This window comes from Haliotis rubra, unplaced genomic scaffold, assembly GCF_003918875.1.
Source record: "Haliotis rubra isolate DU_JTF1 unplaced genomic scaffold, ASM391887v1 Scf203, whole genome shotgun sequence".
Taxonomy (NCBI): domain Eukaryota; kingdom Metazoa; phylum Mollusca; class Gastropoda; order Lepetellida; family Haliotidae; genus Haliotis; species Haliotis rubra.
The window spans coordinates 1,235,344-1,260,937 of NW_025766037.1; the positions used below are offsets into that span (position 1 = coordinate 1,235,344).

At 42.3% G+C, this 25,594-nt stretch overlaps 1 protein-coding gene across 1 annotated transcript in view; it reads left to right on the top strand.

Moving 5' to 3' along the window:
* The window catches only part of LOC124275842 (epidermal growth factor-like protein 7), a 43,377-nt gene that overhangs the window by 13,325 nt on the left and 4,458 nt on the right, over nucleotides 1-25,594 (top strand). The window contains exons 2-4 of the mRNA XM_046711523.1: nucleotides 21,333-21,458; nucleotides 22,154-22,272; nucleotides 23,002-23,097. Of these exons, the coding sequence (XP_046567479.1) occupies nucleotides 21,333-21,458; nucleotides 22,154-22,272; nucleotides 23,002-23,097 (341 nt within the window). The remainder of the gene's footprint in view (nucleotides 1-21,332; nucleotides 21,459-22,153; nucleotides 22,273-23,001; nucleotides 23,098-25,594) is intronic.

Below are 25,594 nucleotides of genomic sequence, written 5' to 3' on the forward strand. Positions count from 1 at the left end.
GATACTGTGACCACAAACAGATATTGCTGGAAAGATATTATAAAAACAACTATAGGGAGTTCTGAAAATACATTGTGACCACAAATAGGGAATTCTGGGAAGGCATTGTGACCACAATTTTGGAGCGTTGTGGAAGACATGGTGACCAAAATAGGGATCTCTAGGAAGATATTTTGACCACAAATAGGGAGCTCTTGGAAGATAGTGTTACCACAGATAGGGAGCTCTGAAAAGATATTGTAACTAAAATAGGGAACTCTTGGAAGATAGTGTTGCCAAAGATAGGGAGCTCTGAAAAGATATTGTGACCACAAATAGGGTGCTCTTGGAAGATAGTGTTACCAAAGATAGGGAGCTCTGGAAAGACATTGTAACTAAACTAGGGAGCTCTGGGATACGTAACCACAAATAGTGATCTCTGGGAAGATATTGTGACCACATATAGGCCGTTGTTGGAAGATTCTCTGCCTACAAATTTGGGATTATATCGACAAAACAATGGTCGCAGAAATGTCTGAAAAAAGTATTTTGCTTTAAAATATTATGGAAGATGATGGATCACATGCATAAAGACGGTAACACAGAATCTCGGGCGAAAGTTTCCTTTGGAAGAGAATGTCATGGCCCGTGATAATATACTATTTAGGGTCTTATGAGGGTGAATATCAGACCACAAGAGGGGATAACAGTGAGTCTTGTGACCTGGAGTGATGTAACATTGAGTCTCAGGTGCTGGAGCGGTATGGCAGTGAGCGTCATGGCCTATACTAGTACAGCATTGAGTTTCATTGCCTGGAGTGGTAGAACACTGACTCTTGACCTACGGGGGTACACGACCTCATGGTCTGGAGTGGTATAACACTGACTCTTGACCTACGGGATACACGGCCTCATGGGCTGGAGTGGTAGAACACTGACTCTTGACCTACGGGGTTACATGGCCTCGAGGTCTGGAGTGGTATAACACTGACTCTTGACCTACGGGGATACACGGCCTCATGGGCTGGAGTGGTAGAACCCTGACTCTTGACATATGGGGGTACACGGCCTCTTGGTCTGGAGTGGTATACCACTGACTCTTGACCTACGGCGGTACACGGCCTCATAGTCTGGAGTGGTAGAACACTGACTCTTGATCTACAGGGGTACACGGCCTCATGGTCTGGAGTGGTAGAACACTGACTCTTGATCTACGGAGGTACACGACCCCATGGTCTGGAGAGGTATACATCTGACTCTTGACCTAGGGTGGTTTAACTGTGAGTCTGATGGTCTGGGGTGGTAGAACTGTAATAATCATGGCTAGGGGTCCTATAACATTCAGACCCAGAGTTACACGAAAACATGTTGGTACTTAAACAAGTCACACTAAATATTATTCGGTAATTTCACCATCTAACTCGCCGAGATTGTCTACAACTCGAAATGTTTGGACAGTGCCGGAAGTGACGTCACATCAGTGCATTGTGGACAGAAGTGACGCCATAGCTGTGTATCATACTAGGACTTGGCGTCTGGGTATTCCTGACCTCACACAAATTATTTCCCCTTCAGTGTTATAAGTTATCAGTCCAACTAATGTAATAATAAATATTTCTGTCAGATCGCCTAACGGGGCACATGTCGACCGGGGGCGGGACGTGTCGTGTTTTTGCTACTTATATAGTTAATTAAGCGTCATAAATCTCTCGACAGGCTTATCTAATCCTGGCACGGAACATGTTTTTATGCCTTATTAGCCCACGGTATGGGTCCTCTTCCTCCGGAGCCGAAGTAATACCTGATGGGGGAGTAGTGATCTCGTTGCTCCCTCACATACCGCCTCTCGTTCTCAAAATATAATGTTAAAAGAGGAGATGCTGAAACGTAAATGGTAATATCAAGTAATAGAAGAATGATAAGTGTTGACGACAAAAGCGTTTGCAAGATCATCTATATCTGTACAAGTTAACACCTAAAGACTACATGCCCCGACCTCCTTACATACCGCCTCCCATCCTCAAAATATACTCTGAAAGGTATATTTGATAAGTGTTGACGACAAACATCGTATACAAGAGCGTCGGTTTCTAAAACTGAACACCGTAACTTCGTGTGCGGCGACCTCCTTACATACCGCCTCCCATTCTCAAAATATACTGTTAAAGGAGGAGATCTTGATACGCAAATGGTAATATCAAGTATTAGAACAATGATAAGTGTTGACGACAAAAGCGTGTGCAAGATCGTCTATATCTGTAAAACTGAACACCTGAAGACTACATGCCCGACCTCCTTACGCACCACCCATATCAACATACTCTTGAAACGTAGGAGATGTTGATATGTAAATTGTAATATCAAGTCAGAGAACAATGATAGTCTGTGTTTCTCAACTCAACACCAAAGGACAGTGTGCGCCGACCCAACACATACCGCCTCCCATCCTCAAAATATACTCTTTAAAAAGTAAGCAATGTTGTTATATAAATGATATAACAAGAATCAGAACAATGATGACGAAAAACATCGTGTGCGAAAAGGTTTGTCTGTAAAACTCAACACCAAAACAATCAGATAGTTTGCACGTGTTTCTCGCACAAACGCTACTCACGTCATTCTGGATTTTGACACTTTAAGGAATGTTAATTTATCTCAGTTGGCCTTTATTCCTGTCAGTCGGATTCATTCCCCTTATCATATTGGACCACAGACGCTCGGAACGAAGACATCCGCAGTCACAAGTATCGGGTTACAATTGATCTCCAGGAACCCATGCTTGTCGTAAGAGGCGACTAACGGGATCGGGTGGTCAGGCTCGCTGGCTTGGTTGACACATGTCATCGGTTCCCATTTGCGTAGATCGATGCTCATGCAGTTAATCAATGGATTGTCTGGTCCAGACTCAATATTTACAGACCGCCGTCATGTAGCTGGAATATTGCTGAGTGGCGTTAAACAACAAACAAACAAAACAAGCCAACCTAATCATACCATAGCGTTTTACATGATTTCATTTATTGTTTTGTATGAAATACAAAACATATCGTACAGCGATACGATACGTATCAGGATACTAAAACCTGTAATTCCAACACCAACTACAAAGAAACTTTAATTTGACAAAAACCAAATTTAACGTTTTTAAGGCAAGTTTTTAAAATATATAAAACATAATACTGTTATAAACAGAAAACATACATAAAAAATATCTTAATATCTGCATGTCGCTGGATTCTGTCACTGCAGTCACATAATACATGCGTATCGATGAATCGTCACACCACTAGCTCGAATGAGTGAATGTTTGAAATTCGTTGCGGTATTCAGCAGTGCTGACTTAAAGCTTCAACTTTAAGTTTTATGTCTATCGTCCTCCAAGATCGTAGGCGGTCATAACATCTATTGCCAAACTTAATTACCAGTATGTGATGTGTTTCAAGTCTGTATATTATTATCATACAATAACTACATACGGATATTTTTAATGGCCTACTTTACTTCAAGAGCGTGCAACTGAGGAACCACCATGTATCCCCCTCAATCCCGAGCACTCGTCATCACTGTCCCTAACATCCTTGAATCCTTATGGCTCGTCAGAATTACCCTCTTCAGCGAAAACCCACGTTCCTAGGTCATAAACGGGCGCAATAAAAGGTTGAATTACTGAAAAAGACATATACAAACTTTTTTTTCTGAAACATCAATGGTATTTTTTCAATGTGTAATCTGTGAACCAGAAACGATTTTATTTGCGTCCCGAGTACCACACTGCTGAGCCCCGAATATCCTCTAAATACCCCCCGAATATCGTTTAAATAACCCCCGAATTTCCTACCGAAATGGGGTTTGCAGCCTCATAATTCCTCCTTCCAATTATCCCTCCTCATTTCCCCCTCTCCCCACGTAACAGCCCCTTGATGCCACCCCTTCTGCCCACTCAACGTCCCAGGGGAGAAGTAAAACAGGTTCGATAAAGATAAATTGGAGTTATGACATTTCAGGGTTTACAGGCCCGCTAACTTCAGCAACAGATTCACACGAGGAGTGAGGCATCCTGGATGCTGATCCCTGATAGGGAGTGTGCCAGACTGCATGTAATGTTCTCTGTTGATGTGTATGAAACACGTTGTCAGGATCTGTGTAAGACACTGGTGAGGTATGTGTTGAACTGTTGAGTTATATAAATACACATATTCTCCTGGCGTATATTTTATGATTAGATATATCTTAAATGTATATACGTTTAAATTAACATTGCCTGTGGTGTAGCGCTGGTGTTGTGCAGCGTGGGTCTGGTTTAGTGTCGTAATCAGTGGTCTGGCTGACAATAGTCATCACGGGTCTGGTGAAGTTTGGTCATCACTGGTGTGGTGAAGTTTGGTCATCATTGGTGTGGTGAAGTTTGGTCATCATTGGTCAGGTGAAGTTTGGCCGTCACTGGTGTGGTGAAGTTTGGTCATCATTTGTCTGGTGAAGATTGGTCATCATTGGTCTGATGAAGTTTGGTCATCATTGGTCTGATGAAGTTTGGTCATCATTGGTCTGATGAAGATTGGTCATCATTGGTCTGATGAAGATTGGTCATCATTGGTCTGATGAAGATTGATCATCACTGGTCTGGTGAAGATTGGTCATCATTGGTCTGATGAAGATTGGTCATCATTGGTCTGGTGAAGATTGGTCATCATTGGTCTGGTGAAGATTGGTCATCATTGGTCTGGTAAAGATTGGTCATCATTGGTCTGGTGAAGTTTGGCCATCACTAGTCTGGTGAAGTTTGGCCATCACTGGTCTGGTGAAGTTTGGTCATCACTGGTCTGGTGAATGGTCTGGTGAAGTTTGGTCATCACTGGTCTGGTGAAGTTTGGTCATCATCGGGTTCTAGCGTAGTCATCACTGAAGTTGGTGTAGTTTTGTCATCACTGGTGCATTGTAGTCATCACTGATGTTGGTGTAATTTTGTCATCACTGGTTTAGTGTGATCATCACTGGTTTAGTGTGATCATCACTCGTGTAGTATGACCATTTCACTTTGGTGTAGTGTGGTAAGCGCTGTGTCTAGCCTACTGTGGTCACAACAAGGCCTGGGTTCCATGCCAGGGCTCCACCTGGCTCCCTCCACAACCTTCTCCCACAGTATTGTTTTAACATTTGTTCTGGCGAGGAGGCCTTTCGCCGAATCTGCTTCCAATTGTTTCGGAGTGAATGGTTGATTACACCCCCATTACAGACAGCAACATCCACCTCGCCGCGGGGATCGTGTTACTACTACTACTACTCTCCCCGCCAGTCATCAGGTGTTGGCTGCTCACGTTGCTTATATTGCTACTGATATCACACATTCGCCACTGTCAGGTGTGGTTGGATAATGTTGGCTGTACCGACAGCTCGGTTATCAAACACCGCCATTGATCACGTGGGTCGTACAGCAGGTGTTGAATGCCAGTACTGAGTGAGTGAGTGAGATTAGTTTTACGCCGCTTTTAGCAATATTCCAGCAATATCACGGCGGGGGACACCAGAAATTGGCTTCACACATTGTACCCATGTGGGGACTCGAGCTAAGGGCCCCGTTTCACAAAGCTCTCGTAAACCTAAGATCTCGTAACTTTTCTCGTAGCATTCGTATCTCCTATACTGAAGCATACACCTACGACAGTCGTAGTGCTACGATAGCTTTTTGAAACGGGGCCCTGGTCTTCGGCGTGACGAGCGAACGCTTTAACTACTAGGCTACCCTGCCGCCCCTGAATGCCAGTACTGAGCACAGTGAGTAGAACCGCTGTAGGATTTGTTTGTTTGTTTGTTTGTTTGTTTGCTGTCATATATAGAGAGTTATCCCCCTTTGTTTACTTGCTAGCAGACGACATTTTCAGTGATCCTCAGTATGGATGATTTAGAGAAGAGGAAGTTGATTTGAGAGTATTATAACAAGGACATCAGATCAGCTAAAGTGATTTAGTGTCAATAAGAAAAATCTGACAAATATTGCTGAAATGAAAGAAGAGGTGGTCCGATATTGGGACAGCATGGACCACGACTTTCTAACTTCTTTGATCAGTAGTATGCCCCGCCGCATTGAAGCCTGCATTGCTGCCCATGGTGACTTGACAAAAGACTAACTGTTCACCTGTCTTTGAATCTGGAGTTATGTTCTGCTAATATTCACATTTAATACGTGAGTAATGAGTGAAAAAATAAAAAATACAATCTTTAATTCTCAATAATTTCTGGTTGTACTCTATATATTCCAGCTATATGGCGGCGGTCTGTAAATAATCGAGTCTGGACAATACAATCCAGTGATCAACATCATGAGTATCGGTCTACGTAATTGGGATTTAAGGGCAGAGAAAGTCGATACGATGACATGTGTCAACCAAGTCAGTGAGTCTAACGCGTAGTCTCTGAATACATAATAATTTATATTTAAATTGAAAATGAGCCCCTGTGAAATGTGTGTTTGAGAACATAGACTTGGCTCATTTAGGACTTTAGCATTGCAGACACGGCTGGCCGGAAAATAATAATGCGTTTCAGGGACTGTGGGACAGACTAGGTGGGAGACTGTTGACACGCAGCTAGGGGAAGGGATTGTTATTTGGGTTTGTTTGACCATATAGGAGAATGGAGGGTGGTGACGTCGCTGCTAACAGGGATTGTGTGATGGGTGGGATTGTGGGAGAACGCTGGCTAAAAGGAAATGGACGGTTTGGAGAGTGATGACTAGTAACTGATTGTGTCTCGAAGGTGAGGTGAGGTGAAATTGGGTTTAACGTCGTGCTTGAGAATATTTCGCTCATATGACGACGTGCATGCGTGTGTATGTGTATATGCGGCTGCTTGTACTAGCCCAGACTTAAGCTGGTTTTATAGTGCTAGCTCACTGAGATACCATGCCGCAGTGAAGCATGAATATCCCAGTCAGACACAGTATACTAACTCCGAGCCGATCAGTCCTTGTTGTACCCATTAATGCCGAACGCCAGGCAGGGACCAACAAGTACCATATTTTAACGACTTTTGGTATGACGCGGTCGGGGATCGAACCCCGCGACCTTCCGCTCTCCGAGCGGACGCTCTAACCACTACACCACGGAGGCGGTCGTGTCTCGAAGGAGTTGAGTGAATGAGTTGGGTTTAACACCGCTTTTAGCAATATTCCACGGCGGGGGACACCAGAAATGGGCTGTCTCGAAGGAGCTTGTTGAGGGGTTGTGGTCGTCAGAACAGTGGAGGAGATTGTGGGGTGGATGATGCATGGGAGAGTGAGTGAGTGAGTTTCGTTTTACGCCGCACTCAGCAATATTCCAGCTAAATGGAGGCCGTCTGTAAAAATCGGGTCTGGACCAGACAATCCAGGGATCAATAGCATGAGCATCGAACTACGCAATTGGGATACGATGACATGTGTCAACCAAGTCAGCGACCCTGACCACCCGATCCCGTTAGTCGCCTCTTACGACAAGCATGGGTTACTGAAGATCAATTCTAACCCGGATCTTCACGGGTCTGATGCATTGGAGAGTAATGGCTAGTTTGCTTCTGCGGGAGGGAGTATTTGTGAGAGCATGGTGGCTGATTGTGTTGACTAGCTAGGAAGAATTGACTGGGTTGACTGATTTACATAATGGTCTGCTGGCACGTGTTGCGCGATGTACACGACTTGCGAACAGACACCATATTCCTCTTCTGTGACAGGAATTAAAAGCGTGTCCCTCGAGGGCAACAAAGTGTTCATTACATTCTTTGAAGATACAAAAGACTTCACAGGTTTAATTTGAAACTCATAACCGTCTTCAATTTGAGTGTCATATGTCCATATATGGTAACGTATACACGTCCATGTTTGGTTGTATAACGTGTCACCTATTGACGAGAGAGGTAATTAGAGCAAACACCTTGAGAGTGGGGTTTCCTACAGTAACAACCTGCTCACACCGAAAACAGGAAACTATTGACTTTCCATGCACCATCCCGTGAGGGTCGGGGACATGTAGGCCGCAGTTATGTGTACTATCAGGAACACGACGGTGCTAGGGGGTGCTAGGGGGTTCTTGAGGGTGCTTGAGTTGTTGGGGATGGGAGGTGGGGTGCTGTTCGTGGGGTGTTTACTGAGGGGAGCTTGCTTGGGGAGGGTTTGTTGGGGTGCAGGGGTGTTTGGTGTGCTATTGGTGCTGTGGAAAAAGTTTGTGTGTGTACGTGGGGGTGGTGGAGGGGGGTGTTGCTTCGGGAGAGGTCGTTGGGCGCTGGGGGTGCCGGGGTGTTGGGCGTGTTGGTGGTGTTGTGAAACAGCGTGTGGGGGGAGGGGAGGGTGTGTGTGTGTGTGTGTGTGTGTGTGTGCTTGGCGTGTTTTGGGAGGATGTATTCGTTGGTGGTGCTACTTGTGTTGTGGGAGGGGATGGTGCACGTTACAGGTGCTATTGGTGCTGAGGAAGGAGTTGGCGAGCGCTTGGGGTGATAGGGGTGTTGAGGACGAGGTGCTGTGCGCTGGGGGTGAGGGTTGGAGGGTGGGGTGGGGTTCGGTTTGGGGGATACCATTGAATGAGGTACGAGTCGGTTGGGGGAGGAGAAGGGGGGGTGCAGATGGCTGAGGTTCGGGATGATGAGAAACACGACTGCAAAACCGTTTACCATCAACATTGCACATAGGGAAATATAAATGTGCTTCCAGTTTATCAAAGCATCATTTCCGAACCAGATACAGATGGTGAATGTAACAGTCCACAGTATCACACCGAGGAAAGAGTTGCACTTCTGTCTAAACAGCACATTTGTCATCTTGAATAGATTAGCCAGAGCCTGAAGAGACAAACGTGGACTGGTATACATCTAAACAAATCAATATACACTGATTCTACACACTACAGTCACACATCAGCTACACCCCAGCTATATACACAACCTTTATACAGTAACCTACAGTCATGCGCCATAAGGTGGAGTATATTTTTTAAGACTTATTTTTACCGAAAGCATTAGTCTGTCATACAGACCCTGAAACAAATATACCCAATGCAGCCCATGCAAGTCTGGAATGTGTGGCAAGTCTAGATTACCGCAGTTTCTGAAATTGAAGAACGTCTCTTGGCTCCTTTGTATTGCATTTATAATTTTGATTTAAAAACTGTTATCTTCTGTAAAATATGTTCATTTCAGAGACTAGCTGTTAGTGTAAGAAAGTGATGGCAGGCGTCGAGTGAGTGAGTGAGTTCAGTTGTACGCCGCTTTTAGCAATATTCCAACCATATCTCGGCGGATGACACCATTGTACCCTTGTGGGGAATTGAACCCGGGTCTTCGGCGTGACGAGCAAACGCTTTCACCACTAGGCTACCCCACCGCCCCGGATGGGATAGGGGTTGGGGCCAGGGATTCTGAATGGAGACTAAATATTTTGTTGGTTATATCTTTAAGCCGTAATATTTATTTTAGAAACCCAACCTTCTTGCACCTGTGTACTTTCTGGTGATTTTTCAACAGACAGAAGCACAGTCAGATTCGGTAGTTTTTACGAGGACAAACCTTCAGTAAAGACTGAATCATTACACTTACGCTTGGTCTCTGAATATATATAATTTTGATAGTAACAAACAACCCCATTTAAATTGAGAAGGAGCCCCAGGGAGACCAGAGATTGCTGGACCTGACGAAATCTAGAATTCATTTACGGCTTCATTTACGGCCTTACCATTGCAGAGAGGGCTAAGATGTAGGGGAAATAATGTGGTTCAGGGAGTGTGAGACAGACTAACTGAATCATCTGACAGCTGTGATTGGGTGATTTTGTGTAAAAGTTTTGTGTTTTTAAAATGTACACCCATCCAGTAATTATAACTGGCCATATTTTTAAACATTTAGATCTGTCTTTTTTTACATGATGACTTATACTGATTGTGACCACAGGTATTTTCAAACAGTTGACATTTTGTGCGGAACTGGGGTTGGTCTGTTTGGCTTGCTGTACTCGGTAAAGGAACATCCAGAGTTGGTCATATTTAATATTTTATTGCTTCTTTACGACCAGACTATGTACATGTATCAGCTGTTGGGGTTTTGGTTCATTAAAAGATTTGACGTTAATATAGAAGTCAATGGAAAGAGGTTTAGGTGGCCTTAAACTAGCGCTGGCTGGAGGTAGGTTACTGAGTTGTCTCCCCCTGCTCTGAGTGTTGGTATTTGTGGCCGTTGTTCACTCCCTGACCCGGACAGATATCCTCTCAGTAATTAGCCTGGATAACAAAGGGGGGCAACTCGTGGGTGTCTAGTGTCACGTATTATTACCTCCATGTGAAATGTGACCTGTGACCTCCTCCAAGTATCGGAACTATTTCACGTGGCCTACTGACTGCAGCTTGTGGGGCACTGCTGACAAGGTACCACCTGACACAAGGCGATCCTAAATCTCGAACTTGACGAACCCGATGTGACTTGATATTCTCCGATTCTGTGAGAGGAGATATTGTCTCAGTTTACGCTTTGTATTGTTGTAATTCACTTACACACGCCATTGTCGTACCTAACTGACAATAATATGATCCGATTTGAATGAGAAACGCTATTGTCTGAGTAAACTGTGAAACGCTATTGTCTTACTTTACTGAGACAATCTATTGTTTGACTTAATTGTGACACGCTATAGTCTTACTTTACTGACATGCGATATTCTCCGACTGAAAGCCATACGTACGACCGTGTTACGTCGCGGTACCAAATACGTTTTCGTCTCGCTTCATGATAAGACGGCACTGTCTTACTTAACTGAAAACTGTATTGTCTTTATCACTCTTAAACGGAATTGAATCTCTTTACTAAAGATGTTAGGGCTCACTTTACTAAGTTTATCATCCCACTTTATTAAAGGGGGAGGTGGGGTATCCTTGTTGTTTAACCATGCCCAACACCCGGGTTCAATTTCCCACATGGGTACATTCTGTGTCCCACCGTGATATTGCTTAAAGCGGCACAAAAAAGAGAGCAGATTGCCTCTCACTTTACTAAAGACGGTATTGCCTTACGTTACTGAAGACGGTATTGCCTCACTTTACTAAAGACGGCATTGTCTCACTTCACTTAAGACAGCATTGCCTCACTTTACTGAAGACGGTGTTGTCTCACTTTACTAAATACATTATTGCCTCGCTTTACTAAAGACAATATTGACTCACTGTACTGAAAACGGTAGCTTTTTCGCTTTGCTAAAGACGGTATTGCCTGACTTTACTAAAGAGGGTATTGCCTCACTTTACTGAAGACAGTATTGCCTCATTTTACTGAAGACAGTATTGCCTCACTTTAAGATAAGATGGTATTTAAGCCATGTCTTTATCAACACATATCCGGAGCGTATACAAGCAGCACTTTTGACTTCATCCACGTGATAACGTTTGTCTACAGTCGACGCTTATAGCCAGGGTAGACACACTTAAGTAGACGCCAATGTTAGTTTTGGCTGATCCTTGCTACTGTTTCTGATCAAAGGACAGCGTGACATTTCCCCTGCTTTACGTGGTTTTGATACACTGACCTCCTAATGGCGGATGACCTTCTTGTAAGGTCGACACCCAATGTGAGAAGACATACTCCCGTACAGATATTTCACACTTACACTCCGCCTGGTAAAGGCCATTATGGCGAAGCCGTCTTCAACGAAGATCCCACGTTCCTCCTGCAGTGAAAGGTCAAAGGTCAAAGGTCAAAGTAGAAAGTCATGATGAAGATTAAAATAATTGAAGTTGGACTTCAAATTTTGTCATTTAGATTAACACCGTGCGTCTCATTATATACATCATTAGTTTGCTTGTGGGACGTTCACTCAAATACAGGATCTCTGTCTAGCTGAATTCGTTGTCTCCACAAAAAGTACAGGCCCCGATTTCTCGAAACAAACTTAAGTTTTTACTCAAATTTCAAACTGAGTTTGACAATTTGAAACATCTGAATTTTTAACTCAATTGCATTTTTAAAAGAGAAAGGCCCATACAACTTAAGTAATCTATCCACCAAAACCAAATTGTCTCTTATGTTTGAGTTTAATGTCAATTTCAGTTCAATCTGGGAAATGCATTTTCTCAAATGTGAGTAAAAACTTAAGTTTGTTTCGAGAAATCGGGGCCAGGTCCTCCTTTCACGAAGCACTAAGGTGATCGTAAGTCACTAAGATAACCTTAATGCATTGTTAAAGAATGGGAGTTAAGGTTAACCTTAGTAAAGGTTGCTTCGTGAAAGGAGCCCCAGATCTGTACCCCAGGTACGTTTCTGTACAGAAATGTACCCTAAACAAGGTCAAAATACAGAAAAGTACCCGGAACTCTAAACGGGCGACGAGTCATGCTCCCCAACCCAAAACCGAAACCATATATAGCTGTTCCCGTTCAACTTATTGCTAGTTGTATTGTGCATCGCGAAATGTTCGTTATACTGAGTGCTCCTTTCATATGTAACGCAACAAAATGCATGTAATATAACAGTATGACACTTCCGATAAAGAAAACGGCACAATGCGGAATCGACTCGTCCTCGGGTACTTTTCTATATTCTGATTTTGGCTAGGGTACAAAAACAACAACGTACCAGGGGTACATAATATTATGTGTAGTATCCGTGCCGATAGCCTGTCTCACAGTCCCTGAACCACATTATTTTCCCTACTGCCTAGCCGTCTCTGAAGTGCTAAAGCCCTAAATGAAGCAAGTCTAGATTTCATCAGGTTTTGAATCTCTGGTCTCCCTGGGGCTCCTTTTCAATTTAAATGGGGGTGTTTGTTACTATCAAAATTATATATATTCAGAGACTAAGCATTAGTCTACCGTGCCGACAACGACTCATTCAGCGTCAGTCTGTCACATAACCCGTGAGCCAGAGTACATTGCAACTGGTTCAATCCTTATTAAATTGTTGCAGTCCTAATGAACCAAGTCTAGATTGTCACTTGTTCGTCTACCATCTCGCTTGGGCTCCTAAAATATAAACATAGTTTGTTGTTTCTATCAAAGTTATATAATTTAAACGCTAGTCAAAACAGGGCACGTGCACACCGAGTTTAAGTAAAATGACTGCACTATACCACTCACGCAAATTTAGGAAACGAGTTCCGCAGATATGATTGGTTCTGACAATGCTTTTGTGGTGTTCCCCCATCTAATGTACAGTATACCAGTGTGTCAACGTGGATATGAGCAGTATATGTCTCTTGCTGTGATCACATTGTCCTGTAACCATGTGTTGAAAGACTTGAGGCAGCTTATTACGCTCACTCTTGGACAAAAGCATGTATACTTCGATGTTTATTCTGGGTGAAAAAATAAATAAAAGATAAAAATAAAAAACGCTTATCGATGGCGATGGATATGATCCGGGTGTGATAGCTGTGTATCAACTGTTCCGGCGTCTGGTTTCAACCCAGCATCGTTTTGAGGACGTTTGTAATATTTTTGTCCAACCTAATCTTCAAGTGTATACTTCCCTTCGCCCGCCAGTATATTTTCACACACAAAGGGTAACTCGGTTCACTGAAGCGACAAATTAATAACATAAGGAGCCTGGAAAATCTCTCTCTGTGTATGAATGTGTTACACTGGCTCCAGGTTCCCCCAACACAGATCCGGATATCTGTTGTTTACAGGGAGGTTCCCCCAACATAGATCCAGATATCTGTTGTTTACAGGGAGGTTCCCCCAACACAGATCCAGATATCTGTTGTTTACAGGGAGGTTCCCCCAACACAGATCCAGATATCTGTTGTTTACAGGGAGGTCCCCAAATACGGCTCTAGATATCTGTTGTATATAGGGAGGTTCCCCAATACGGCTCTAGATATCTGTTGTATATAGGGAGGTTCTGTCAACAAGGGAACTACATATCTGTTGTATATAGGGAGGTTCCCCAACTCAGATCCGGATATCTGTTGTTTACAGGGAGGTTCCCCAAATACGGCTCTAGATATCTGTTGTATATAGGGAGGTTCCCCCAATACGGCTCTAGATATCTGTTGTACATAGGGAGGTTCCCACAACTCAGATCCGGATATCTGTTGTTTACAGGGAGGTTCCCCAAATACGGCTCAAGATATATGTTGTATATAGGGAGGTTCCCCCAACTCAGATCCGGATATCTGTTGTTTACAGGGAGGTTCCCCCAATACGGCCCTAGATATCTGTTGTATATAGAGAGGTTCCCTCAACACGGAAGTACATATCTGTTGTATATAGGGAGGTTCCCCCAACACAGAATTACATGTCTGTTGTATATAGGCAGGTTCTGTCAACACAGAAGTACATATCTGTAGAGTATAGGGAGGTTCCCTCAACACAGAACTACATATCTGTTGCATATAGGGAGGTTCCCCCAACACGGAACTACATATATCTGTTGTATATAGGGAGATTCTGTCAACACGGAACTACATATCTGTTGTATATAGGGAGGTTCCCTCAACACGGAACTACATATCTGTTGTATATAGGGAGGTTCACTCAACACGGAACTACATATCTGTTGTTTATAGGGAGGTTCACTCAACACGGAACTACATATCTGTTGTATATAGGGAGGTTCCCTCAACACAGAACTATATATCTGTTGTATATAGAGAGGTTCCCTCAACACAGAACTATATATCTGTTGTATATAGAGAGGTTCAGTCCACACGGAACTACATATCTGTTGTAGATAGGGAGATTCTGTCAACACGGAACTACATATCTGTTGTATATAGAGAGTTTCAGTCAACACGGAACTACATATCTGTTGTATATAGGGAGGTTCCCTCAATACGGAACTACATATCTGTTGTATATAGGGAGGTTCCCTCAACACAGAACTATATATCTGTTGTATATAGAGAGGTTCCCTCAACACGGAACTATATATCTGTTGTATATAGAGAGGTTCAGTCCACACGGAACTACATATCTGTTGTATATAGGGAGATTCTGTCAACACAGAACTATATATCTGTTGTATATAGAGAGGTTCAGTCAACACGGAACTATATATCTGTTGTATATAGAGAGGTTCAGTCCACACGGAACTACATATCCGTTGTATATAGAGAGTTTCAGTCAACACGGAACTACATATCCGTTGTATATAGGGAGGTTCAGTCCACACGGAACTATATATCTGTTGTATATAGGGAGGTTCAGTCCACACGGAACTACATATCTGTTGTATATAGAGAGTTTCAGTCAACACGGAACTACATATCTGTTGTATATAGGGAGGTTCAGTCCACACGGAACTATATATCTGTTGTATATAGAGAGGTTCAGTCCACACGGAACTACATATCTGTTGTATATAGGGAGGTTCCCTCAACACAGAACTATATATCTGTTGTATATAGAGAGGTTCCCTCAACACAGAACTATATATCTGTTGTATATAGAGAGGTTCAGTCCACACGGAACTACATATCTGTTGTATATAGGGAGATTCTGTCAACACGGAACTACATATTTGTTGTATATAGAGAGTTTCAGTCAACAAGGAACTACATATCTGTTGTATATAGGGAGGTTCCCTCAATACGGAACTACATATCTGTTGTATATAGGGAGGTTCCCTCAACACAGAACTATATATCTGTTGTATATAGAGAGGTTCAGTCCACACGGAACTACATATCTGTTGTATATCGAGAGGTTCAGTCCACACGGAACTACATATCTGTTGTATATAGAGAGTTTCAGTCAACACGGAACTACATATGTGTTGTATAGAGAGAGGTTCCCTCAACACGGAACTATATATCTGTTGTATATAGAGAGGTTCAGTCCACACGGAACTACATATCTGTTGTATATAGAGAGGTTCCCTCAACACAGAACTATATATCTGTTGTATATAGAGAGGTTCAGTCCACACGGAACTACATATCTGTTGTATATAGAGAGGTTCCCTCAACACAGAACTATATATCTGTTGTATTTAGAGAGGTTCCCTCAACACAGAACTATATATCTGTTGTATATAGAGAGGTTCAGTCAACACGGAACTATATATCTGTTGTATATAGAGAGGTTCAGTCCACACGGAACTACATATCTGTTGTATATAGAGAGGTTCCCTCAACACAGAACTACATATCCGTTGTATATAGAGAGGTTCCCTCAACACAGAACTATATATCTGTTGTATATAGAGAGTTTCAGTCAACACGGAACTATATATCTGTTGTATATAGAGAGGTTCAGTCCACACGGAACTATATATCTGTTGTATATAGAGAGTTTCAGTCAACACGGAACTACATATCCGTTGTATATAGGGAGGTTCAGTCCACACGGAACTATATATCTGTTGTATATAGAGAGGTTCAGTCCACACGGAACTACATATCTGTTATATATAGGGAGATGCTCTCAACACGGAACTATATATCTGTTGTATATAGGGAGGTTCAGTCCACACGGAACTATATATCTGTTGTATATAGAGAGTTTCAGTCAACACGGAACTACATATCTGTTGTATATAGAGAGGTTCAGTCAACACGGAACTATATATCTGTTGTATATAGAGAGGTTCAGTCAACGCGGAACTATATATCTGTTGTATATAGGGAGGTTCTGTCAACACGGAACTATATATCTGTTATATATAGGGAGGTTCAGTCAACACGGAACAACATACCTGAGGTTTATCGGATGGTTTACCTTACTAAACTAAACATTTGTGATGTATAATGTGCCTCCGAGGCTCAGAACTATATTTCTGATGTATAATGTGCCTCCGAGACTCAGAACTATATTTCTGATGTATAATGTGCCTCCGAGACTCAGAACTATATTTCTGATGTATAATGTGCCTCCGAGACTCAGAACTATATTTCTGATGTATAATGTGCCTCCGAGACTCAGAACTATATTTCTGATGTATAATGTGCCTCGAGACTCAGAACTATATTTCTGATGTATAATGTGCCTCGAGACTCAGAACTATATTTCTGATGTATAATGTGCCTCCGAGACTCAGAACTATATTTCTGATGTATAATGTGCCTCCGAGACTCAGAACTATATTTCTAATGTATAATGTGCCTCCAAGACTCAGAACTATATTTCTAATGTATGATGTGCCTCCGAGACAGAGAACTATATTTCTAATGTATAATGTGCCTCCGAGACAGAGAACTATATTTCTAATGTATAATGTGCCTCCAAGACTCAGAACTATATTTCTAATGTATAATGTGCCTCCGAGACTCAGAACTATATTTCTAATGTATAATGTGCCTCCGAGGCTCAGAACTATATTTCTGATGTATAATGTGCCTCCGAGACTCAGAACTATATTTCTGATGTATAATGTGCCTCCGAGACTCAGAACTATATTTCTAATGTATAATGTGCCTCCGAGACTCAGAACTATATTTCTGATGTAAACCGGCGCCGTCGACACCTGGAGTCCACAGTGGTTCAATAGAAGGTATTTCAGAAAAGCCCCTTCCTTCTCACTGGATAGGGAGTGCCCATCAGAAGACATATTGTGTTAACGGATGTTGTTACGCTGTTGACGGTAAACTTACTCCCCGATCAGAGAGTGTTACGCGTTGTTGGTGTCAGAAGCGTACAACATTTTCATCTATTTCTTGAAGCTTTACGCAGCTTCAAAGTGGCAGACCGAAGCACTTCAAAGCCCTACGCCCTGAGCGACACTGGGATGTTGTGTCTGATTAGAACTTTCCTGCCCTGTTTATAAACATAAATAAACGGTTTTCCCAGCTGGACTGTCGTGGTCAGAGCAGTATGCAGTGTTTATTTTTTAAAAGAAATTCGGTAAGTAACCGGTACGAATATCCTGGTGTTTTGGCTCGGAATCGAAAAGTCAAGATATTATGAGCTTCTGAAGACACTACCTCCATAATTAACATCCATAATTAAGTTGATGATGTACTGACTGTATGACATCTATGGCTAATTGTGTTGATGCATGTATTGCCTTGTGATGAGTATGTAGTTTAACGAGGGTATGGGGGCGTTTACAGTGAACATTGTTGAATTCGTCCTCGGGGCAACATGGTGAGTTGACCTCTGTACATCACTTATACATTTCCGACACTGATTGCGACCATGTCTGTTTGTGGGTTTATTACAGCTATATGACTGTGGCCTGTAAATAATTGAGCTTGGACCAGACGGTAGAGAGATTGACATCACGAGCATCGTTCGACGTAATTGGGATACGATGACATTTGTAAACCAAGTCAGCGAGCCTGACCACCCGATCCCGTTAGTCGCATTTTACGACAAAAATGGGTTACTGAAGATCAATTGTAGACCGGATTTTCACGGGTATTGTGATCATGTAACTTGCGAATGCGGATGTTTGCGTTTCGAACGTCTGTGGTCCATATGTCACTGGTTAACGCAGACATGGGTCATCATCATCATCATCATCATCATCATCATCATCATCATCATCATCATCATCATCATCATCATCATCATCATCACGCTCACCACCGTGGTCGTTACCGTCGTCATCATCGTCGTCGTCGTCATCATCATCATCATCATCATCATCATCATCATCATCACCATTGTTGATGTAATCATCACTATAATCATCTCCATCTTCATCATCACCATTGTTGATGTAATCATCACTATAATCATCTCCATCTTTGTCGTCGCCGTCACCGTCGCCATCATCATAAGTTTGTATTAATCTGTGCAGGTTCTGGGTGATGTCACGTCAGTCTCTTTAACAGCAAACTCCTTTCAATGCGACACTGCAAAACAATTCGGGCTACACGTTTTCAAATGTTTCAATATCACAGTCTGTGAGACACCGACCTGCAAAGTCGCTATCATCTTTATCTGCATATAAATGCTTGTCTCCTCCCTGTCTTCATTACATCAAATCTGAAGAGATCTCGACCCACCTAGGTATGGTTTCACAAGATCGGCGTAAAATAGATCTCGTGGCTCGCGATGCTTTTAGAGGCTAAAAAGTCGACAAGCCACACAGTGGTGTAATTAAGATGGGAGGCTGATTGTCGAACAAAGACCCGCAGTTTGAACACGAACTTAGTGCTGCTTATACGAGGCTTGTGAAATGGAAGCTTTAGCTTTTCCTGAAGAATGTGTCTGGGGCTGGGGTTTCATAGAACAAATGGACAGGGAAATGATCTCTTCTTTTCTTTCTGAAGTACTTGTATGGAGCGTTGCTGAAGAGATAATTTCGCCAATTGATTTTATGAACGTTCTGATATAGGGGTGATGGTACATAGATAACCAGTCTGACATCTAGGTGATGACGCGAAAGTGATGTCCCACTGTATGTACGCTCTTACAGACGAGTGATGACTTACTGTATGTACCGTCTTACAAGCAGGTAATGGCTTACTGTACGTACAATATACAAACAGATGATGACTTACTGTATGCACACTCTTACAGACAGGTGATGACTTATGTTATGTACACTCTTACAGACAGGTAATAGACAGGTGATGACTTATGTTATGTACACTCTTACAGACAGGTGATGACTTACGTTATGTCCACTCTTACAGACAGGTGATGACTTACGTTATGTCCACTCTTACAGACACGGGATGACTTACGTTATGTCTACTCTCACAGACAGGTGATGACTTACGTTATGTCCACTCTTACAGACAGGTGATGACTTATGTTATGTACACTCTTACAGACAGGTAATAGACAGGTGATGACTTACGTTATGTCCACTCTTACAGACAGGTGATGACTTACGTTATGTCCACTCTTACAGACAGGTGATGACTTACGTTATGTCCACTCTTACAGACACGGGATGACTTACGTTATGTCTACTCTTACAGACAGGTGATGACTTACGTTATGTCCACTCTTACAGACAGGTGATGACTTACTGTATGTACATTCTTGCAGACAGGTGATGACTTACTGTATATACACTCTTGCAGACAGGTGATGACTAACTGTATGTACACTCTTATAGACAACTGACGACTTACAGTATGTAACAGACAGGTGATGACTTACTGTATGTAACAGACAACTGATGACTTACTGTATGTAACAGACAGGTGATGACCTGCTGTATGTAAGACAAGTGATGACGTACGGGTGATGTCTGTGTACCTACACTAATCTCTGCAGTACAAACCCAAGATGGACCTGCTACACTCAATGTATCCTGCAGGGGAATGTCTGTATAATGGGGTTCCAGACTCTTCACAGCGGTTTATTAGCTAAAACAATGGAAACAAAAACAGCCCTACGGGCATATTTAGCGGGAAAAACTGCAGCATCAGCACGACCCTCACCTCGGCAGGAAACTATAAGCACAAACCTTCCTGTTTCTGGGAGAGAAGAAGCCGGCCGTCTCCACACTAGGGAGTTCTCATAACACAGCCCAACAAAAACATATGCTTATAAAGAGATTCATTTCATAGCTTCAAACATGCTTGACTTGTTAGTTCAAGTGTGTGGAATTTTTGCAGTAGCAACTTGCGATACATGCTACGTTTTCTTCAGAGGGGAATAATATCCAAAGAAGTTTTCATATATTATTTCGGTGTTTGTTTAAGTGTTCTCATACGGGCACTGCAGGTGACACTTTGGGTTCAGAGGTCACTGTTTCAATATGGTACTAAAGAACGACACGTGGTGTTTTTCCTTGTGAGGAGTACATCGTCATTTTATCGTTGTCTTGTACTGGTGAAGCCTTCACCTAGACTAATGCTTAGTCTCTGAATATATATAAGTTTGATACTAACAAACAAGCCCATTTAAATTGAAAAGGAGCCCCAGGGAGACCAGAGATTCAGAACCTGAGGAGATCTAGACTTGCTTTATTTAGGGCTTTACAACTGCAGAGAGGGCTTGGCAGTAGGAAAAATAATGTGGTTCAGGGACTGTTAGACAGACCCACGTCCTGTCCGGTCTTGACGTTATCCTTAGGATGACACTTAAATGACAGAATTACTCCGTCACCAACTCGAAACACCAACTCCTAGACCCTTTGTTCTAACTAACATACTTGCTCTTCTGAGCACTGCAGTCCGAGAGCGGTGGTGTAGCCAAGTGGTTACAGCGTTCGCTCATAACACACTGAGTGAGTGAGTGAGTGAGTTGGGTTTTACGCCGCCTTTAGCAACATTCCAACAGTACATGTGGGGAATCACGGCGGGGGACACCAGAAATGGGCTTCACACATTTTACCCATGTGGGGAATCGAACTCGGGCGAACGCTTTAACCACTAGGCTGAGTTCGGCGTAAAACTAAACTCACTCACTCATTTTATCAATATGTAGTATAGTCATTCAAGTTGACAGACCATTACCTTGGTTGAGTGTCTGAATAACGCGTTAAACCTTTGTCTCCATTTACAGGCGTCACGTGTGTGTTCATCACCGTCAGATGGCGCAACCCATCCCCGTGCGGCAAAGCTACATCCGACCTATATACCGCCAGACCATGGGCATGTGTGAGAACTACAGAATCTGTCCCCGATATAGGTAAGTTAGCCAGGATCTGTACGGCTGTCTGAAATGATCGATAATCGGAAATATCGTCAATAGGAAACATTATTAATGATTAAAGATAAGAAAATTGTGCTATCGATAATATTGTAGATTAATATTTGTGATATTTTTGTCATTTTTGCTCAGAGTTACGTTTCCGATATTTATCAATAATCGATCGATATTAAGATTACAATTATAGATCTCTATGATCTATATCGATAGCCAGCTCTAGATAGGTATGTTACACACAGATAAGGGAGTCTGTTACAACTAAAGGTTTGGTTTGGTTATTGTCTTACGCCGCACTCAGCAATATTCCAGCTATATGACGGCGGGCAGCCTGTAAATATTCGAGTCTGGACCAGACAATCCAGTGATTAACATGAAGATGACATGTGTCAACCCAGTCGGCGAGCCTAACCACCCGACTCCGTTAGTCGCCTCTAACGACAAGCATGGGTTTCTGAAGACCTATTCTAACCCGGATCTTCACGGGTCGACAACAAGGATCTCAAATATGGATATAGAAGATCAATAGCATTTATGATGTACAGACTATCAATGTATACAGCATGTAAATTCACGCAGCTTGTGCATTTTAAAAAGTTAATAATATTTACATGGTAAATAATTGACTTAAGGTGTTGCCGTGGATACTGATTGTGCTTCATCTTCTGCTACTACAGTTTAGCTTACGCGGTAGCGTTCCGAACCATCTTCCACGTCCGCATCAGCACGAAGAGTGTCCACGACTGCTGCCCCGGCTGGGGAAGGAAGTCAAAGCGAGACAAGGACTGCATGAAACGTAAGTAGGAACACGCGTGAGGAGACGTTTCTGTATATGAACAACTCCCTCGACTGGTAAACTGCTATACTGTTACGGTGTGAAGGCGCTTTACGCCGCCCTCAGTCTTCACAGACGTTGTTTTCAAAGACGTCTCAGACGCCATTTTGCCTCAGAACTCCTGATCACACCCAAACGGGAAGCGTTTCGACCTTCCTCCGCCGGACGATGATCCCGTCATTACGTACACATAACCAAAGACGAAAATACATTCTATATACGTCTTTGACATAAGCGACCGGAAGTTGCAGACGTTCAGATCGAGGCTGCCAGAAATGAAGCTCGTTGGTAAATAGTGACATTGTGACAGACAGCACCGCTAATTCGACTCTACCAGCAATTGTAGGTGCAATTACATTAAAATGTTAACAACGTCAACTATGACAGGTGTCACGTGACCTGTGTTATCATGGCTGCAGCTGCAGGGCGGGCCAGCGTCAACTTGGCGGAGATGTTGAGAAAATATTTCCTCAAGTGAAGATGTATCGGTTTTCGTAATATACGTTTCCAATCCAAATGCTGCATGTCTGATTTCAGTTGTGGAAACAGCTCAATGACATGCTCCATAGTTCAAAGGAAATCGGTCTGGCATTTCGTTACCCACGCAGATTGTCCTCAATATGAGAGGGTGAAGTAACCGTGGTTGGTATTTGACGATGTATCTCCTGACTGTGTGTGTGCTTGTTGCAGCGGTGTGTCAAGGTGGCTGCTTCAATGGCGGTCAGTGCACGGCTCCCCACACATGTGAGTGCTCGGAGGGGTGGACAGGCAAGAGTTGTGACCAGGGTATGTACAGCAAGCACAGATACAGCATTTGATATATTTGTGGTGGTAGTAAACATTAGATGTAAAGTAGTAAGTATTTGGAATTTCTTTATATTTCATCAGGTTTTTCGGTTATATATTGTTTTTAGATGTAAAGGTTGGTATGTTATGAACGTTTAATTAAATGTCAGGGCTAGGCGTACGTAAATAACAGCGAGATCATAGCGTATTGCATCAGTCAGAGCAGGGCATGTTGTATCACAGAAACATCATGGCAGCGAGATCCTGGCGTACTTCATCACAGCCAGATTGTGGCGTATGATAATACCACAGTTTGATCCTGGCGTATTGCATCACAGCCAGATCATGGCGTATATATACCACAGTGAGATCCTAGCGTATTGCATCACAGCCAGATCGTGGTGTATATATACCACAGTGAGATCCTGGCGTACTTCATCACAGCCAGATCATGGCGTATATATTCCACAGTGAGATCCTGGCGTACTACATCACAGCCAGATCATGGCGTATATATTCCACAGTGAGATCCTAGCGTACTTCATCACAGCCAGATCGTGGCGTATGATAATACCACAGTTTGATCTTGGCGTATTGCATCACTCCGATGCCAACAGCGTGTAATATCAATCATATCACAGCGAATAGTATCCTCACAAATAGGTTTTTACATTATGGTGTAGTGTCCTTACGAATAGGTTGATACATCATGGTGTCGTAGTTTCAAATAGATTAATGGTGCAGTATCTTTAAAAATAGGTTGATGGTGAAGTACCTTTACAAATAGGTTGATGGTGAAGTACCTTTACAAATAGGTTGATGGTGAAGTACCTTTACAAATAGGTTGATGGTGAAGTACCTTTACAAATAGGTTGATGGTGAAGTACCTTTTACAAATTGGTTGATGGTCTAGTACCTTTACAAATAGGTTGATGGTGTCGTAGTTTCAAATAGATTGATGGTGAAGTACCTTTACAAATAGGTTGATGGTGTAGAACCTTTACAAATAGATTGATGGTGGAATAACTTTACAAATAGGTTGATTGTGTAGAACCTTTACAAATAGGTTGATGGTCTAGTACCTTTACAAATAGGTTGATGGTGTCGTAGTTTCAAATAGATTGATGGTGAAGTACCTTTACAAATAGGTTGATGGTGATGGAGAAGAACCTTTACAAATAGGTTGATGGTCTAGTACCTTTACAAATAGGTTGATGGTGTCGTAGTTTCAAATAGATTGATGGTGAAGTACCTTTACAAATAGGTTGATGGTGCAGTACCTTTACAAATAGGTTGATGGTCTAGTACCTTTACAAATAGGTTGATGGTGTCGTAGTTTCAAATAGATTGATGGTGAAGTACCTTTACAAATAGGTTGATGGTGCAGTACCTTTTCAAATAGGTTGATGGTCTAGTACCTTTACAAATAGGTTGATGGTGTCGTAGTTTCAAATAGATTGATGGTGAAGTACCTTTACAAATAGGTTGATGGTGCAGTACCTTTACAAATAGGTTGATTGTGTAGAACCTTTACAAATAGGTTGATGGTCTAGTACCTTTACAAATAGGTTGATGGTGTCGTAGTTTCAAATAGATTGATGGTGAAGTAAGTGTCCCTTTACAAATAGGTTGATGGTGCAGTACCTTTTCAAATGGGTTGATGGTCTAGTACCTTTACAAATAGGTTGATGGTGTCGTAGTTTCAAATAGATTGATGGTGAAGTACCTTTACAAATAGGTTGATGGTGCAGTACCTTTTCAAATAGGTTGATGGTCTAGTACCTTTACAAATAGGTTGATGGTGTCGTAGTTTCAAATAGATTGATGGTGAAGTACCTTTACAAATAGGTTGATGGTGCAGTACCTTTACAAATAGGTTGATGGTGCAGTACCTTTACAAATAGGTTGATGGTGTCGTAGTTTCAAATAGATTGATGGTGCAGTACCTTTACAAATAGATTGATGGTGCAGTACCTTTACAAATAGGTTGATGGTGTAGTACCTTTACAAATAGGTTGATGGTGCAGTACCTTTACAAATAGGTTGATGGTGTCGTAGTTTCAAATAGATTGATGGTGAAGTACCTTTACAAATAGGTTGATGGTGGAATAACTTTACAAATAGATTGATGGTGAAGTACCTTTACAAATAGATTGATGGTGAAGTACCTTTACAAATAGGTTGATGGTCTAGTACCTTTACAAATAGGTTGATGGTGTCGTAGTTTCAAATAGATTGATGGTGAAGTACCTTTACAAATAGGTTGATGGTGCAGTACCTTTACAAATAGGTTGATGGTGAAGTACCTTTACAAATAGATTGATGGTGTCGTAGTTTCAAATAGATTGATGGTGAAGTACCTTTACAAATAGGTTGATGGTGCAGTACCTTTACAAATAGGTTGATTGTGTAGAACCTTTACAAATAGGTTGATGGTCTAGTACCTTTACAAATAGGTTGATGGTGAAGTACCTTTTACAAATTGGTTGATGGTCTA